We start from the raw sequence: 17,898 nt of genomic DNA on the forward strand, positions 1-17,898 counted from the left end.
ACCAGTAATAATGACAAAGTTTGAGTTTTCCATCATCGCGTTATGTCTGAGAGTTCGACAGATGGCGAGTACTCGGGATCTGGGTCTGGGCTAGTTATCCACAGAGTTACCATTGACGATGAGCTGATGCTGATCTACAGATTAGCTGATCATCAATGGTAACTGGATAGGCAGTTGGCTTCAACAAAAATATGTCTTTTTAGGCCATTATTTTAGTTCACAAACATAACCGTTTCAACATCGCAGATTGATTATCAGATATATTATCAGATCAGATTGATCATCAGGATAATGACACTGAACTCCTACATAGACCTGTCTTCAATCGATACCTAAGCCATCCACTCTGGACGTAACAGGCAAACGATTCTTCGACCATTATGCCGTAGTAAAAAAATGTGTAACAGATCGTTGACAAATTGACTGTTAAAATGGTCATGCTGAAGGGCAAAGTCCACTGACAACAAATAACTCTAGATGATTAATGTGTGTTTTTTTCTAATGCCCACTTTCTGCCGCCTCTCTGTGTTTTGGACACACAAGCACCACATGCATGTGATGCGTCGGTCTGGATGATGTCTGGTGATGGAGTGTCTTGGCTATATTTTATAAAGGAAGTGATGTTTGACTTTGTCACTGAAAAAAACACCCAAATACCCAAGATCCAACTCCAAAATTATAAACAAATTGCTGTTTCCTTGAAAGAATGAGACAAAGTAATTTTTCTCAAAATGAGTTAGTAACTTCAGTAACAACTAAGGTTGTTTACAACCTGTCCCCTACAATTGTCTATATGGTATCCAGAGCAAATTTTTTTTTTTTGGCACTCATCTTTTCTCTGGATTTTGACAGTCTTAAATTATAATGAGAGATATAATACCAACGCAATTTTCAAAGGGCCTAATGTAAAGAATAGCTGCCAGCCGCCAGTGCCTGAATGGTGTATAGTGAAGGGCAATTCTATGGGTCTCCTGCTTGAAGGACTTCTTCCAAAGATTTCAGGAGTGGGAATCCCCCCCCCCAAAAAAAACACTGAAGCTTGAAAGAGGGTAAATTATCTCGGAGACATGGTATCCAACAATGGCATTGCTATGGACCAAGAAAACACAAAGACTGGCCCCTTCCAGTGCTTAAGAGGAGCTTCCCTGCACAAACAAAACGTTGTGTACATTTGCATGGGATAAAGAGTGGCATGTGTCTGTTTACCCACTCATGAACCTCCACGAGGCACCACTTTGTTTTTGTCCTCAATACAGACGTTCTAATGCAAATGTTGTTGGGTATAGGGACTGTTCTATTTCGAGTTATTACATCTTCATACAGACCGACCAACAATTTTTCCAACATAGAAGCAACTCAGCAAATACAAGTATAACATTGCAATCTATACTGGGGGGAAAATGTCGGTCGCAAAATAGTGACGCCGTTAGTGTGGTTAGAGAGACTGACAATTCTTTGAGAATGATGGGGAAGGTAACAAACCAGATAAATTAGACATATTTATGAGGACCTTTTTCGGTCATTTGTAAGCGGGTGAAAAAGATGGATGAAAACCGATAACTACTATTCAACGGTGTCAAGGCTACTTTTTGTGTATCCAACAGAGTGCAGTTATGGCCTCCCAATGCTGGATTACCTTGGACCTGGAAAACTCTTTAGACCGGACTTGAGGACCACGCTTCGTATTAAATCACATTAAAGTATTGGGTATGCAAATTGCACATGCACAAGACAGATGAGCTTTGGGAAGTTTGCTGTTCAAACTTAAGGTGAAAACTGACCAACTTCATTGCCATCTTACCTCAGTTTTTCCGAATTTTCAAAAAGCAAGCCATTAAATACAAAATTGGCTCTCACAATGTCATATCGGTGAGCTAAGAAGCTCATTGACAAACATCACCACCAAACAACTTGTCACCAAGTAAATATATATTTCAATGTTTAGATGAATACATCACATTTATTGAAAACATGGTAACCTACATTATTCTGAAATCACGATGCATTTGTATCAATTATCCACAAAAATCACCACTGTCATTATTTATTGTCTAGTATTTCTATGTAAAAGCTTAAATGCAAATAGTTTAAAACAAAAGCCATTGGTAATTTCAATATACACTTGCACCATTTACCTGCAGCTGCTAGAAGTTTCACTACATTGGATGCATGGCTTGAGTGCATAAAAATTAAATAAAGGGTGCCATTTGATTTAAATAAAGTGGGTGCCTCTAACCTAACTTAAAGTTTAAAAAGATATTACTTCTGCTGGTTAATATCAAATTCACACCAAGACACTATGGAATTAGGTAATCAGGTTGACTCCTACTGCTACCGCTTCTCTCTCCCCTAACGAGGTTAAAAGGGTTGAAGTTTGATGGTCTGTGTTTTTTCCCTTTTTGTATTCATAAATTTCTGTGAACCTCTTCCCCAGAATAGGTGTTTTTGGTGTCAGTGATTCTGATTTGTTCAAATTAAACTGAACTGAGTTGCATGTCATACGACACCGACTATCCTTTTTCTTTCAAAAGTATTACTAATTGTTTGAAGCCTAGCCACAACACATGAAGCAGTTTTAATTTTCAGTGTTTGCATTTCCAATCTAGGAGACTGAAGGATGTAAAAAAATAATTCAAGAACCTACATGTAGATACTTCGAAATTTACTGTTAAAAAGTCTATATGGTTATATTATCATATAACCGTGCAAACTTTTTAACAGTAAATTTTGAAGTACCTAGGTTCTCGAATCCTGTAGTGGTTAAATTTAGTGTAGCAAAAATTGGACATGAAAAGACCCAAAGTAGGTAATATTGTTAACTGCATGTTTTGTTGTCTGTTTACTTCTTTTCAGTTGAACAGAGGTTTCATGATTTAAGAGCTGCTTCCAATTTCAATCATGATTTACATGACCTGCCTACAAATAAGAATGCTGTGCCAGATATTTGGAATTAAGTGGGACGTTACATTTTACTTCTCTGAATGTGCCGCATTACATTTTGTCACAATTTACCTTATCAAGATCAGTATCACATTTCTGATTATTAAAATATGTAAACTTTGGAGTGCCAGTCTTCTACAAAATGCTATATATGTAAACAGCAATTCTGACAACGTAAACCAAATATGAATGGTGTGGTTTTACAGAAAGGAAATATTTCAAACAATTGCACTTTTCATTTTAACATGTTGGGCATTACCAGTGGAGAGCTAATCACCAATCATGGCAGATACGTAATGTAGAAAATGCACACAAAGGACGTGCAATACTACGTTTCTCCATGGATTGGAAACAGGTGTTACAACTGTGGCACAGTGGTCAATGATCATCCCCGCCCAGTCAGATAAATAAATAACAGAAAACATTTTCCAAATGATAAATGAATATAGCAGGTTCATTGTTGTGTTTCTTAGATATTAAATTGCTATTTGTTTTTTTTTTTAGCTTAACACAACATGTAGAACATAAGATAGAGTCAACGTTCTGATCCGGAGATCTTCATCAGGACTGACTAGAATAGTGAAACACTCAAGTCATGGAATAAAACAATTGCTGTGTGGTAGGCAAGTGAAATAACTGCAGATAAACTATGTCCATGCAGGTGTTACTGCCAAATGGGGTGTATGTGGACACCAGAGTCAATGTTTATGTTCGCAGTCTGTTGAAACAGAGCTTCCTTGATTCATCTGGTACGGGTGAATTGTTCTTTGTCTAAGATTTTGGCATCCCCCCACTTGACTGTATGTTGGTGTTGACTACATGGAGAGCATTGTTCCTGTCCTTGTTCTTTACTGCTCAAGCACAAAACATATGCCCGCAACCACCCTCGACAAGGAACTGGACCATCTACACCATGTCTTCATAGCTAATGGTTACCCTCCAAACTTGACCCGGCAAATCATTAACTCCAACAAATCCAGGAAACCCACCCAGAGTATGCAGGAGCCCAAGACCATGTACCTCCCAAATGTCAAGGGACTAAGTGAGAAAATTGAACAGAAACCTGGAAATCAAGTGTGTCTTTAAATCAAGACATACACTTGGACAACAACTAACCAAAGTGAAAACAAAACCAGACTCGGCAAAAATCAACATTGTAATTTACTCCATTCCATGCGAGTGGGGCAAAGAATATGTCGGAGAAACGGGATGTAGTCTTCGAGTTAATGGCAGGGGAAGGAAGCTCTGTTTATTCAACTGACTGCAAACATAAACATTGACTCTGGTGTCCACATACACCCTATTTGGTAGTAACACCTGCATGGACATAGTTTATGTACAGTTATTTCACTTGCTTACCACACAGCTGTTGTTTACTTTCATTACTTGAGTGTTTCAGTAATTATGCTTGGCCATCTACTATTCCAGTCAGTCCTGATGAAGATCTCCAGATCAAAACATTGACTCTATCTTATGTTCTACATGTTGCGTTAAACTATTTAAAAAAACAATTTAATTCCCCAAATGGCTGATTACTACCTTAGCCAGGCAAAAGGGGCCAGTAATATCCTAGCGATACTTGTGGTGTTTCATTTGCAATTAACTACAACTTCTTTTTGTGACCAGGAAATAGAGGGAACATTTGTATTTTGATAATGGGACACCATCCATGAAATGTAATTTTATTCTTGTTCCTCCAAACTATGTTTTCAGAGACTCTTTACGAATTTGGCTAAGACTAGTCAACCTCTTAACCACCACTGGAAAGTTATGTTCAAAAAATCAAAATGCTCTTTAATCACAAGGAGTGATCATGAGATATCATAAAACACACTTTGATATAAATGCCGTGAAATAAAATGTTTTAAATAAAACACAAAATCTTCTAAACAACTTGCAATTTATTCCCAAATGAATCCAGAAGAAAGCTTTCCAGAAGGGATATAAATGCACATGAACATTCAGGGCATAAGGCCTAATACCAAAACGGTCCAATTAGATTTGCTGTTGTGAGATCCGACAAAAAATACATATTCCATTTCCTATACTTCAGTTCAAAAAGTTGAACCAGATGCAGATTACCAGCAAAAAGTTGCATTGGCGACCATACAGTACAGATTGAGATTGCAAGCCCTATCTGCGCTCTGGCCATGGACGTACTAGGTGCGGCAAAAAGTGTTGATAGACCGGTTACGCCTACTTAATAAGCTATGTCATCTATAGTGCATATCAAACATCAACAAACATGGTGAAATCTCATAGCAGCAAGTGTGAGAAATGTGTCTAAATCTAAAGCCAACACTCAGTAAATTACTCAGACTACTGATGTGCTGAGAACTACACCAAAAATTGGCTTCATTTTTGGTAAACACTACTCAAATCACACTTTCTTACAGGAAGACGTTTTGTTGATGTTTGATACCCACTTTAGGTCACGTGACATGGTGTAGTGGGCATAATCAGTCTGCTGGCCAAATGGTTTCAGGCCCAGGCAGGTCAAACTCCTCTGTCCTTTCTCTATGGTTCCTCCCAAAGTCACTTTGCACAGACAGAATACAAGTGTGAGCACCTATAGAAATTACGGTTGTCTAGTCATTCTGAAAGATGATGTTGGATAAAATTTACAACAGCCACAAAGGTATCACAAATTTTGCAAGACAAGTGCAGAAAAGATCATAACTACATTAAAATGTTAAACATTCCTTGTCTACTGTGATCTATATAACAAGTCACTTTACTCAATTCTCAGACATTCAACTATTTTGTCAACTTGCAACGGTGTTATCACTTGTTTATAATTTTGATCTACACCATCTTTAATGAAATCAGAACAAAACCCTCAATCCTGCAGTTAAATGCTTCCCTGTATTTGCTTTGCCAACTCAATAAAATTGATATTCCTGTTTCAGGAAACCTTTCATTCTCGTCTGAATTTTTCTTCTTTTTGTTCGCCCTCTAACTCCACAGATTCTGTACAGTGATTTTATTTTTAAATTTTTATTTTTACAGGGCCGTGGTCATTTTGGTAGTTCGTATCATTACACTTGGCTTGAAGGCCTCATGTGGTTACCTGAAAGGTGTAATATTTATTATCTATGAAAACCTCATGCCTCATTTAGCTGAACCACATTATTTAAGACAGCGCAAAAATGGGTTAATGGGTTGGTGCAATTGATTTGTTTACGAACCTTGAGCATTGTTTACGAACCTTGAGCATGCACCTTTGTTTCTAAGTATTTTTGACTTTTGTTTCACTTGGATAAGTTTAAATTTTTAAAAAGAACACTTTTCATTGCATTTAACATTAAAGTTTGGGATGTAAGGGACAGGGATGTCAAAGATTTTCCAACACTGAAGAATACAGAGTTCCAGCACACACTTTTTGAGAAAAACTCTTTGCAGCTACACGATGCTATGACATAACTACATTTTTGAGTCAATTAGATATGTGGGTCTCTACCCATACTAAAGGGGTACAAGACACACGACTGAGAAATGAATCAGGATACAATCAAGCTACCTATTCTTTTTCCCGTCGTACCATTACAATCTGAACCCATAGTTTGGGACTGTGCTCAGAACTTTTCTAGCAAATTTTACAAGTGTTTGCTTAGAATGTTATGTGCATAACATGGACTTTGTGCACGTCTTCCACCAGTCGACTTTGATAGTTTTTTACATTGGATTTACATGTACTTCAGACTTGATATGGTCCTAGAAGAAATTCGTCTTGATGATGTCATCACATGATTTATGATTAAATTTTGAATGTTTAATTTCTCTCCTTTAGAAAACGTGTACACGTTTTCTAAAGTCAAAGGCTGGTGTATTCATACATCTGAGGGACCTTGTTTTGGCAGCATACGTGGTTCATCAACCCATGGGGCTGTCAAAATAAAATTGTCACGGCAACATTATCAGGGGTCATGTGACATCAGATTGAAGTTGCAGTTTTTTCTCCGGGGTTTTGTATACATTTTTTCACTTTGTACTTTTATTGATACTACCAGTGGTTAACCAGGGGATCACTGTGAGAATTTCAGACAAATCAGGGGAAAATTTCCCTTAAAAATAGTTTCAACAAATTGATTTGATCTTTTTTATTCCAAAATGTTAAAGCTGAAAAATGATAAACTCTGAAACATTTCTGTGGTTGTTCACAACCACATCCCTTTATTTTCTTCCTCCTTTTTCAGTCTTTTTCTTCCACTAATCAACTTTGGTAGTTTTACATGTCGGACTTCAAACTTGGTAGACCTTCAGACAGTCATCCAAGAATGGTCCTAGAACAAATTAATCATGATAACATCATCACGTGGTTTATTACTTAATTTTGAAAATTGAATTTTTCACCATAGGTTTTGTATACGTTTGCCAGCAGCCAGACTTCACTCTGTTCTAGACCTGACTAAATTGATGTTAGGTCTACATTCTTAGCCCACCAGCTGGAGAGGGTTCAGGAACAAATTCTTCATGGTGACATCATCACGTGATTTGTTATTGAATTTTTAATATCTAATATTTCCCTTCAGGTTTTGTACACATTTTTCAACAGCCAGACTTCCACACTGTTCTCGAGTTGACTCAATGGATGTTATGTCCAGACTCTTGGCCCTCCAGCTAGAGAGACTTAAGGAATAAAATTGTCATGATGACGTCATTACGTGATTTATTGTTGAATTTTGAATACCTAATTTGTATCCATAGGTTTTGTACATGTTTTTGAACAGCCAAACTTTGGCACTCATCCATCTGACTTTATATTGGCGCACACTCTTATTCCACCACGTAGAGAGGGTCCCAGAACAAAATCATCACAATGACGTCCTCAAGGGTCATGTGACATGTGATTATAGCTCAAGACTGAGTCAGAAAAATCATCACTGTGACATCACCAGCGGTCATGTGACACAACATTAAAGGTGCAAACTTCAAATCTCAAACTTCAAATCTTGTGAAGTACATGTATGATTTGGTTGAAACTTTGCAGACAGATAGAAAGGGGAGTGGTGCAGATAAGAATTGACATCATGTGGTGATGATGTCATTAGGTGACAAGTCATGTGACATGACAGATGCATACAAAATATTGTATATCCTGAATTTGATGTTTGATTTGGTTGAAATATGCAAGTAGCAAGAAATGACACGTTAAAAACCTTCTAAATCCGAACATCTCTGTGGTTGCTCGTCACAACCACATCTCTAGTTACCTTTGAAAATTGACAATTAACTTTATGTTTATGATTCTGTATGGTATTATGTCAAGAATGTTATATATAACAAAACTGAAATTTGTCACGAACTTTCTTGTACACATTATGTAGGTTACATGTAAAATACTGGTTAGGAATATAATGGAATGATATTAGGGTAAATATTTGGGTTGACATCATGTGGTGTGGTGTGTCATGCACATGACAGAATGTGTTCAATTTATTTACAGCAAACTTCTGTCCTTGTTACTGACGTCGACGCTGTATTTTCTGCAAAGAATGTATTTTCTGCAAAGTGCGAAGAATTCATTTATATTTGTGTACACACAATTATCATAAAGGTTCTTGGATTGAACAAAAACAAAAATGGACAAATTATCTCGCTTTGCTCCAGTGGCTCTCTTTCAATTCCTAAATTTGCTGCAAATGGAACTCCATTTGGTTTGAAGTGCTCATTGACACTTTATACATTAACAATTTGTTTCTTCACTAAAAAAAATGGTGAGGTGAATTGAAAATTGTTTGGTGCTATAAATATCATATGTCAGAAATGTGCCCAAAGTTCGGGAAACTGAAATTATCTCCAGAATGGTCATGCATGTCCAGTGACAAAAAAAGTTTATTTTGAATAAGTTGAGAAAAGTTTGGTATGTAAAAAACACTGAGACTTCCAAACAAACCATTTTTCAATTTATGAAATACATCACGTGTCTCCTGAGGCAGATATAAGCAACTGTATTCTGCAAAACTGTGTTCAAGAACAGGGCTAGGATAGAATTTTTTTCTGTAAATTTTTTGTTCTTTTGTTTGTTTGTTTTTTAAATTGCGTACATTTATTTGAATAATGTTTCTATATACTACGGCTGGATAGATGTGTAATTGTCCAACCTTGTGCAATAAGCTGAAAGAATGTCCCACAGGTCTTTGACATGAGTTGACACATTAAAAAGGCCGGGGAGAATGTTCCCAACTACTCCAGTACAACGACAGTAAAATTTACTAACTTTGACCGACATCACATGCATTTCAAAGGTACAGTTGGCAAATACGTTCCTTCTTAATTATTATAATACACCGATCAATTGTTTCCCTGCCTCCTTAGTCTGTCCCAACAATTACTGAAAGCCAAACCAATACGAGTTGGACAGGATCAAACTGAACCAAACCAAAAACTTAAACCACCCTGGGCTGGAAAACATAAAGTTGAACATATGAACTTGGAAAGCAAGGAGCAAGTGCTTAAATTTGTCCAATTCCTGCCAGCTACATGCAACAGACTCCAAGCCTGATAATTAGGGGATGTTGAGGAAATAGATAACTAGATTTTAGGTGACAACATGTAAATGGAGCTGAATAACTAAAAATCACAATTCTGTAAAGGACTATTTGTTGAACTTGCTTACTACAAATTTTAGCTTCTATTTACGTGTTGATCACATTTTGTACATACTGGGGTACTAATGTACATAAAATTAAGGGAAAAAAATGTGTCACCAATTATCACTTTGAGACCACGGGGCACTTAAATGATTTAAGCTGAGCAATCCAAGGTCACTCTGAAAAGCAAGAACCACTCTTGTAGTGTCACCTATTGTGAGCTTCCTATGTTAACAGTCATTCAAGGTCAAAAAGTTGCTAAGGAAAAGTTCCCCTTGACATGTCTCAGACAAATGCAAAGCTTCCTCTAGGTGGAACCCACAATTTGTTTCTAACTTGTTCTTGAAATGTTTGAGATGGTTCCTTACCACTTTACACACGAGCATTCACTAGTTGTATGCTGTCATATGCAATGATAGATCAACAAATGTAATTTTCAAACGTACTCTCTACCGAACAACTCTATTTTTATGCAAAAAAGAAAAAAAATTCAAAACCCTGACAAGCTGATGTCTTGGTTTCACTCTGTTTCCTCTCCATTGTGCATCAGATGACTACTGTTATAGACTCAATTGCTGTTTTCTGCACGTCCCTTTCGCACTGTAACAAAAACAAAAAATGAAACTTAATGACAAATTCACTGTAAACAAAACTGACATGACACTCAATTAACACCATAAGCTTTGCTTTCTTGATAAACAAAAACCAAAGCTACAACCATATCATGCCCATAATCCAGGCCAGCCCAACCCAATCCAATACAAAATATTGCATAATACTGTAGTAGATTCTCTTTGTAACACTCTTAGAAGGGCCAAATCATTAATTTGTACAACCTTTGATACCACTGGTTATGTACATGTACATTTTACGCTCTGCACTATGCATCTACAGCCTATGCAGACAACTACGGCTACCAAGTCTTCTGAGACCTTCCTTGTTTTGTTGGAAATAAAACTTTTACTTGTAACATTAAAATATTTACAATACAAATGGAGAACCATGACCGTTGAAAGCTCAATAATAGCAAACCACTGTAATAGCACTGAATCTCCTTGCAGAAATTGAGCTGTGTGAAGATGACTTTGGTGGCAATCTGGCTTGAGGACTTGATCACTGATTTATTGTTTAGTCTCCGGATGTGAAATAACAGAAAACAACGACAACTGCAGGAAAATCCTCCCTCACAGTAGTGTGGGAGAGTCTGCTATGGATACCTACCCAAAAAGTCACTACTTAAGCAAATGTCCTACTTAAGCTCAGTCCCTCCCACTTTTTAATCCTTTAGCTCTACCCTAAAATGGTTGGAAAAGTGGGTCAAGAGGTTTTGAACTTTTTGAGGTATCCAGAGGTGATTTTTTTCAAAGGATAAAAAGGGTATGTAAACAATAACTGCACTGAATATTAACGGAAAGCCAGCAACAGGTCACCTGCTTCAATATTCCTCAGAATGGCATCATGTGCTTGCACTCGTGGTCCAGCATGTTCAAAAGCGAATCCAAGCTTGAGAAGAGTAGAATTAGACTCCAAGATGTTGGCTATTTCACACTCCAGCTTCTGACCCATCTGGCAATTCTGTATGTGTTAGAATGGCATACTTCTATAAAAAGCTATGAGCTTTACTGTACCCCTCTGAATGAAATACATGTATATCCATGGGCATGAACAGTCAATTCACATTCTATACTGACAAAAAGTCAAAAAGAAATGAATACCACATGTTCATACCTGGTTTGCAATTCTGAGCTCAGTTATGGAAGTATTCTCCCTCATTGCTTGCATTATTGAATTGACGCCAGCTTGGGTGATGAAGTTGGATTCCACGTTTAGGGAAGTCAGCACATTGTTCTTCCTAATTGATTCTGCTAATATCTGGAATTATTTCATCAGGACAAAAAATTACGCAATTTTTAATAATGGAATATTTCAGGCTATAACTTAATGTGCAGTTTACAGCACAGAGCTGTTGCGGGTGTTTTTCTTGACACTTGGCAGAATTTTGCAGTTACAAGTTTTTACCCAGTTTGGCACTTGAAGTTTTGAAGAAAACAAAAAAGTCAGTATCACATCGTGACATCATAATGATGACACATAATATGTCCTTGCCTAGGAACATACCAAAATTCAATTTATTCAGATGTGCTGTTTCTTTTAGATAACGACAAGTGCAGACTGCATCTTCAAGGTAGTGTAACGTGTCATATAAATGGCTCACATGATGTCAAAACAATTTTTACTTTAATGCATCCTTGCCACATCTTTACCACAGATATAGTAAATGATTGGCTGTGCAGTCCCTGAGATACTTGTCTTTTGGCAATTTTGAGGTTATGTCAGGTAAATGCATCATTATACAACTGCAATCACCTCGATCATGTTCTTGCCAACATCAGATGTGTAGTTTGGTAAATATAAGTTAATGAAAGAGGTATCTCTATGCCAGTGTCATGTGACAACTGATGATGCCATAATGATCTTCATGTAGAGGATATCTGTCTCCTTTAAGAACTTTGTACATGTATCTGTGAAGTTTATAGTAGAAAAGTGCCAAAAAATATGAGTAAAAGAGAAAATAAAGAAAAAAGTTATGTCATTTCAGATCTGCCATAAAGAAAACGAAGTGGATCTTCTTCCAAAGTTTCAAGATCACTGGGTATCCTTTATATGCCCCAAATCTCTTTTTACATGTCATGGCATTATCATTACATCACAACAGTTTCCAAATAGCCTAAACATCTACTTGAATAATCAAAGCATAATAAAATAAATTTTGTAAATATTCTATGTTTCTGGATGGAAAAAAGTAATTATTTGGAAAAAGAGAAAGAAATTCCATTGACATTGTCATCATGAAGTCACCCCGATTTTCATAAATACATATCAATTTTTGGTTCATGTCCAATTTAACCAAAATGGACCCAAATGGATATTTGCCAAACCAACAAAACCAGGTGTTACATGACCTTACAGGAGTGTTATATGACTTGTGATGCTATTAGGACATCATAATGTGGCATACATCTGCAGATGGTATGACCAAGTATTTAATTTTGTTCTCCAGCCCAGCATAAAAACATGTTTAATCCTGTGGGATTTGGAGGTGAAAGAAGAGAGAAAAACTAGAGCTTCAATATCTGATGGCCCATCATTACGGGTTAACTTGTAGACTTTGAAACAAGTACAATGTATGTTCAGGGCTAACAGCTGGCAAGGTAAAATATTCACAATCTTACATGGGTGTGACAAAGCATGATAATGCAGAAAGCACAACATATATAGTGTAATAAATTTAAACAACCCTATGTTACAACTTACAAGTGACTGTATTATATTCACCTTTACAACTGGGTCAGTAAGACGTGTGTTTGCCATAAACAACTCTTTCAGGTGTTTGTTGGTCTCAACAGCCAAACAGATGCTCTTCATTTGTTCAATGGACATATTCTGAAAAATCATCATAAAAAAAACATGTCATACTCAACTGTAATCATTAAACATGGTTTTGTAACACTGCCTCACACTAGAGTTGGCAACTTTGACCAACAGGGCTCGCAGCAATTTCGCCAGACAAAAACCGTTATACGTACATGTTTGGATTTTTCTGCGACTGTTGTGTCATGAATGTCATGGGATAGTCGCACAAAATTTTTATGTTGTTTTGGTGAACTTGTGTTCAATTTTGTGTTGTGCATTTTGTTGCAGCACATTTGTTTGACCTTCACACATCATCTGTGCAACAGTTTTGAGATGGTTTGGCATCCTTAGCAAACTTGCATGAATGGAAAGGGGTTTTTGAGACCAATTCAAGAATTTTGCAAACAGCACGAGATGAGAGTTACCTTTGAGGTCATCAACCACCTGGTATAAAACCCCCCCAAAAAACCGAGTTCAGCATCCGTCTGAAGAATCTCCACCTTCCTGGGCATCCCAAAAAATTCTCCAAATGTTCGCAAACGGGTTTGAGATATGTGCACCACTACATCTCCACTTCTGCCAACTTCTGAATGCTTCTCAAATTTGTCATTTTTTTCAGTTGGCAAAAGTTGGTGACATTTTTTAGATGTTTTAGCACCCATCAATGTTGAAACAACCTGGCGAGAAAACCTTAAATGGTGACAGTTGCTGGAAATTTTGAACATGTTCAGCATTCAAGCCCACATGGAAACTTTTTGTTCAATAGGTCGCAAATGCCATGATTTCAATTTGCAAATTTTGCAAAAGTCACAAAGCCTAGTGTGAGGACAGCTAAACAGGACTTGACCAAGACCTTATTTAATAAGAGGAAGTCACAGATGGTCTGATGAACTGAAACCATGTACCTGTAACATTAAATCTGTATTAAACTAGGCTTTGCACTGGTTCTGAGTTGCCTTTTTTTACATCAATATGTACTAGAGCCTTATGCACTGATCTACAGTGCTGTACAATATATATGTACATGTACCTCCTGCAACTCTGTGTGACAATACAGACAATTCACAATAGTCTCCATGACAATACAGGCGATTCAATAGTGCATTTCCAAGAGTTTGCAATGCGTTGACCAATCACAGAGCGCAAAATCTGTCGACCCTTTCCAAACGTGCATTAAGTTGACAGATTTTGGGCACTGTAATTGATCAATGCACTGCAAATTCTTGGAGGCACACTATAGTAAAATGCCTGTATTCACGCCACTGTTGAAGACAGCAATGTTTAATAGACTGTTCAATAGTGTCTCTGCATGTAACCTTCGTTGATCTTGTACAAGGTCTATTCACTGCTCTTCATGAAACTCTTGGCCTGTTTGTTTCACATGGATCTGGATCCCAATTACTAATACTTACGCTGGTTTGCACCATCCATTGGGCAAGTTTTGGTGTCCATAAATCAACCATGGATCTCTGATCGTGATCAAGATCAGTGTGAAACTAACACGGTCTCTGAGAAATTCTAAAGCAATATGAAATGACTGTGTTGTAAGCTCCAAATGAAATCATTTATATTGCAAACATTCATGGATGGAGCTCTGTATGCTAAATGACATAAGTCTTAAACCAGGTTTCTCATAATCCAGATTTGAACCGATTTCAACTATTTGGTATAGGCAGTCGATTATATCAAAATAAAACATTAACGCTGGATTATCACCACTTTTGAGAGTGAAAAATGCCGGTAATGCCCAGCAGCCTGGTCTTTTGTTCGGAGTACGGTCTTTTGTTACAGGGCCCTGTTTCCTTTGTCCGAGTTCGGAGACCCCGGCCACACATATAAACCATACGGCTCCGATTTCGGAGTCCCCGGCTGGTAGTGGTTAAAACCTCAGAGGCCTTATCAAATCAAAATTGGCAAAGAAAACATACAAAATCCTGTGAGGCTAGGGTACAAAGGCAAGGCCTCCCTAGTGCAATTTCAGACAGTTTGGGCCCATCATATAGGAACACCGATCTACATTTGCCATTTCTTGCATTTGTCGAGTGCTGCCATCAAGTACATGTCATGATAGACTGAGTTGCTCGGACTCTAAATACTAAATTTGGTCATGGTCAGTACAATTTTTCATTGCCGTATGTATGACTAAATGTAAAACAGTATATACAGTCCGAGTTACTCAGACTAATACCATGACATGTGATTTGTGCATGACAAATTAAGGGTAAATGTAAGCAGATGTTTTGATTCTATGTTTTGCATATTGGAGTGCTGGTATATAACTTCTTAGAACCTCTCCTCCACCCAGGTTTACGAGGGTGAATACTAAGAATGTGAGCATCTTGTTTTTCTGAAGGTGTTCCTGTGGCAAGTGTGTGCCAATGGAGGATGTTGCAAACTGCTTCTGTTTCACTGAGCCAAGGTGAGCCAAGGGATTTTGTCAGTTTTGAAGGAGAAGGTCGTTGTTTTACAGAACACCCATACTACCATGGGACATGCCTCAATCCAGGAACCCTTCAAACTGTGTACTTCTTGTATCGCCAACACTATGGACAAAGGGCAGTTGAAGGGACCAGAGGGCAGTGTCAGTTTAAAGTTTCCTGTTCAAACTGAAAAATCACTTTGTAGGCAGAATATGAACAACACTCACGATAATGGGAAGTTTGAACATGTACACAGAAGACACTCCATCTGTTTGCATTTGTTACTGATCTATTTATTACAAGTAAATACCCTAAGTAATAAAGACATTGCTGTGGCTTAAGCATGTCAGTGACATACACGTACCAAAGTTCAAATCTTTTCACACAATAGACCTTCCTTTCCTTTCTCCACAGATGCCAACCTCTTGACACCAAAAAACAGACTGAATATCCTAAAAAATCAGATTTTCAAAAAAACTTGATACTACTACTTACCGGTTGGCCCCGGGGCAGTAAAAATGTTAGAAAATTGTTTCACGGGTAAGAACGGGCAAGTAAAATGTATGCTCTTTCATGTAATGAGAAAATTGTGAAGCATAAGTAATAATTCTTATGATGCAAAAGAAGTGTTTAAATGCACAGTGAAAAAATGGTACAACTTAAATTGCTGGTATATTTTGGGCCAATAAGAATTTGGTTGAAGCCAGAAGTGAGAAAAATTATTGTATAGACTTGCATTACACTCATGGAAATATGAGCCACATTCCTGTTAGCTGTAAAAAATCAATTAATAGAAAAACAAGTGTAGGCCCTATTTAAAAAAATCAAATGAGTTGCAATATGTGACGAGATTTTTGATAAATTTTTTACGATTTGATTAATAATGAAATGTCTCCGGAAAGTATTAGTAAGTTATTAACACATGAAAGAACATCCAATGACCAAAAATAACTCACCAAGTCAGATCACTCCACAGAAAATATTTCGTAGTAATAATAAATGTCCTCATCAGTCTCATGAAATTTCAATGTAAGTTTATTTCTTTCAGTCATTTTCCTATTGAGGCATAACACTATCAAATTTCACATCACTGTCTGCAGCAAGTGGTCACTTGCTCATTTGCTGATTTCAGTGTTTATTTCCTGTATGTTGTAGCAGCCTGTTTGCAGTCAGTCTCACGAAATTTCAATGTAAGTTTATTTCTTTCAGTCATTTTCCTATTGAGGCATAACACTATCAAATTTCACATCACTGTCCGCAGCAAGTGGTCACTTGCTCATTTGCTGATTTCAGTGTTTATTTCTGGTTGTATGTTGTTTGTTGTTTGCATTTGTGCAACAGTTTGTCATCAAAGTCTCTGCTCTTATGACTGATAAATTTGCTGTTTAAACATTGTGACAATGCTAGCAGTGCCTCCGCGGTGGCATTACGATGCTTGATCCTGCCCATGTGCAGTTGTATACATTGTTGACCCTCCATGGGCAATGCTGAAATCGCTACCACAAATTACCTACTTCACGGCATGATTGTCCTTTTTAGATGGCACAATACAAGGCCACTTTTCTGTGTATTCCTTTTTGTATGACTGCTTTCTAGCCATTGATATTGAGGTCAAAGTTCGTTTGACATTATTGAGCTTGATGTGACCAACGTTGTTTATACGACATATCTGCGCATGGCAACATAATCATGTGCACACACATGATGGATTGCTGCATAGTCGACTCTACCACACACAGGAACAGAGTAATCCAAATATGGTGTGGCATTACACATTCATTAGTATCTGTCTGATCAGCGCGTTAAGAAATGACATCATGAAATTTCTGTTTACTTCTGGGTGTGTGTAACTCCAGGGCAAATGACCTCTTTATTCCAACAAGAAAATAAATATTTATGATCAGTAACAAAAAGAAAATTTGCTCAAGATCACATTGGGCTGGGCCTCATTTACGCATAAAACATGTACCCTGTACATGTAGTGGCGGTTGCGAAAGCTTGCAGTCGCCATAATGTACACGTACAGTGCCATTCAGTTCCACAGCTAGCTGCTGGATCCGTTCTGCGAGGTATTGACGAACATGCATGTTTCGATATTGCATTACTGCCGATTCCACGCTACCACCGTTGTTGTCAGGATTGTGGGGATATTTCCATGCAATTCCGCTGTTTATATTGTGTTGTTTTTTTTCTTGAAAGATGAAAAGTCATATTTTCAAGAGGCCATATCATATTATCGCAGTCAGTCTGCAGTGCCCTCGTTAATGAGGCCGAGTCCTGCAATTTCTTTGCACAATGCTGTGGGGGGTTTGAGCAATGAGAGTTGCACATGGAAAAGCATGAGTTCTACCAATCTATTTGTCTGAACTACACATTGAAAAGTATTTAGCTGGCAGCCAAGATGGCGTGGTAAGTGGAAAGAACACGTTTTTCTGCGTCAAATGGTATCAAATATGTTGACATTGTCTATTTTTCGTCGACATTTTCACCTTGAAAGATTGGTTGTGATTTCAGAGAAGAAATACGATGTA

The 17,898-nt window shown here is 37.5% G+C and overlaps 2 protein-coding genes across 3 annotated transcripts in view; one reads left to right on the plus strand and one right to left on the minus strand.

Moving 5' to 3' along the window:
• The window catches only part of LOC110988721 (uncharacterized), a 69,868-nt gene extending 53,905 nt beyond the window's left edge, over positions 1-15,963 (plus strand). Inside the window, exon 5 of the mRNA XM_087140294.1 lies at positions 15,301-15,963. The gene's annotated coding sequence lies outside the window, so the exon portion shown is untranslated. The remainder of the gene's footprint in view (positions 1-15,300) is intronic.
• LOC110988718 (tropomodulin-2-like) overlaps positions 1,929-17,898 on the minus strand; it is a 154,153-nt gene continuing 138,183 nt past the window's right edge. For both annotated transcript variants that reach the window (XM_022252499.2, XM_022252498.2), the window contains exons 8-11: positions 12,870-12,977; positions 11,262-11,405; positions 10,964-11,108; positions 1,929-10,133 (exon numbers count right to left, since the gene is read on the minus strand). In XM_022252499.2, the coding sequence (XP_022108191.1) occupies positions 10,102-10,133; positions 10,964-11,108; positions 11,262-11,405; positions 12,870-12,977 (429 nt within the window). In that variant the 3' untranslated portion in view covers positions 1,929-10,101. The remainder of the gene's footprint in view (positions 10,134-10,963; positions 11,109-11,261; positions 11,406-12,869; positions 12,978-17,898) is intronic.

The sequence above is a fragment of the Acanthaster planci genome, linkage group LG08 (genome assembly GCF_054643075.1).
Source record: "Acanthaster planci isolate LZ-2023a linkage group LG08, COTS_SCS, whole genome shotgun sequence".
Lineage (NCBI taxonomy): Eukaryota > Metazoa > Echinodermata > Asteroidea > Valvatida > Acanthasteridae > Acanthaster > Acanthaster planci.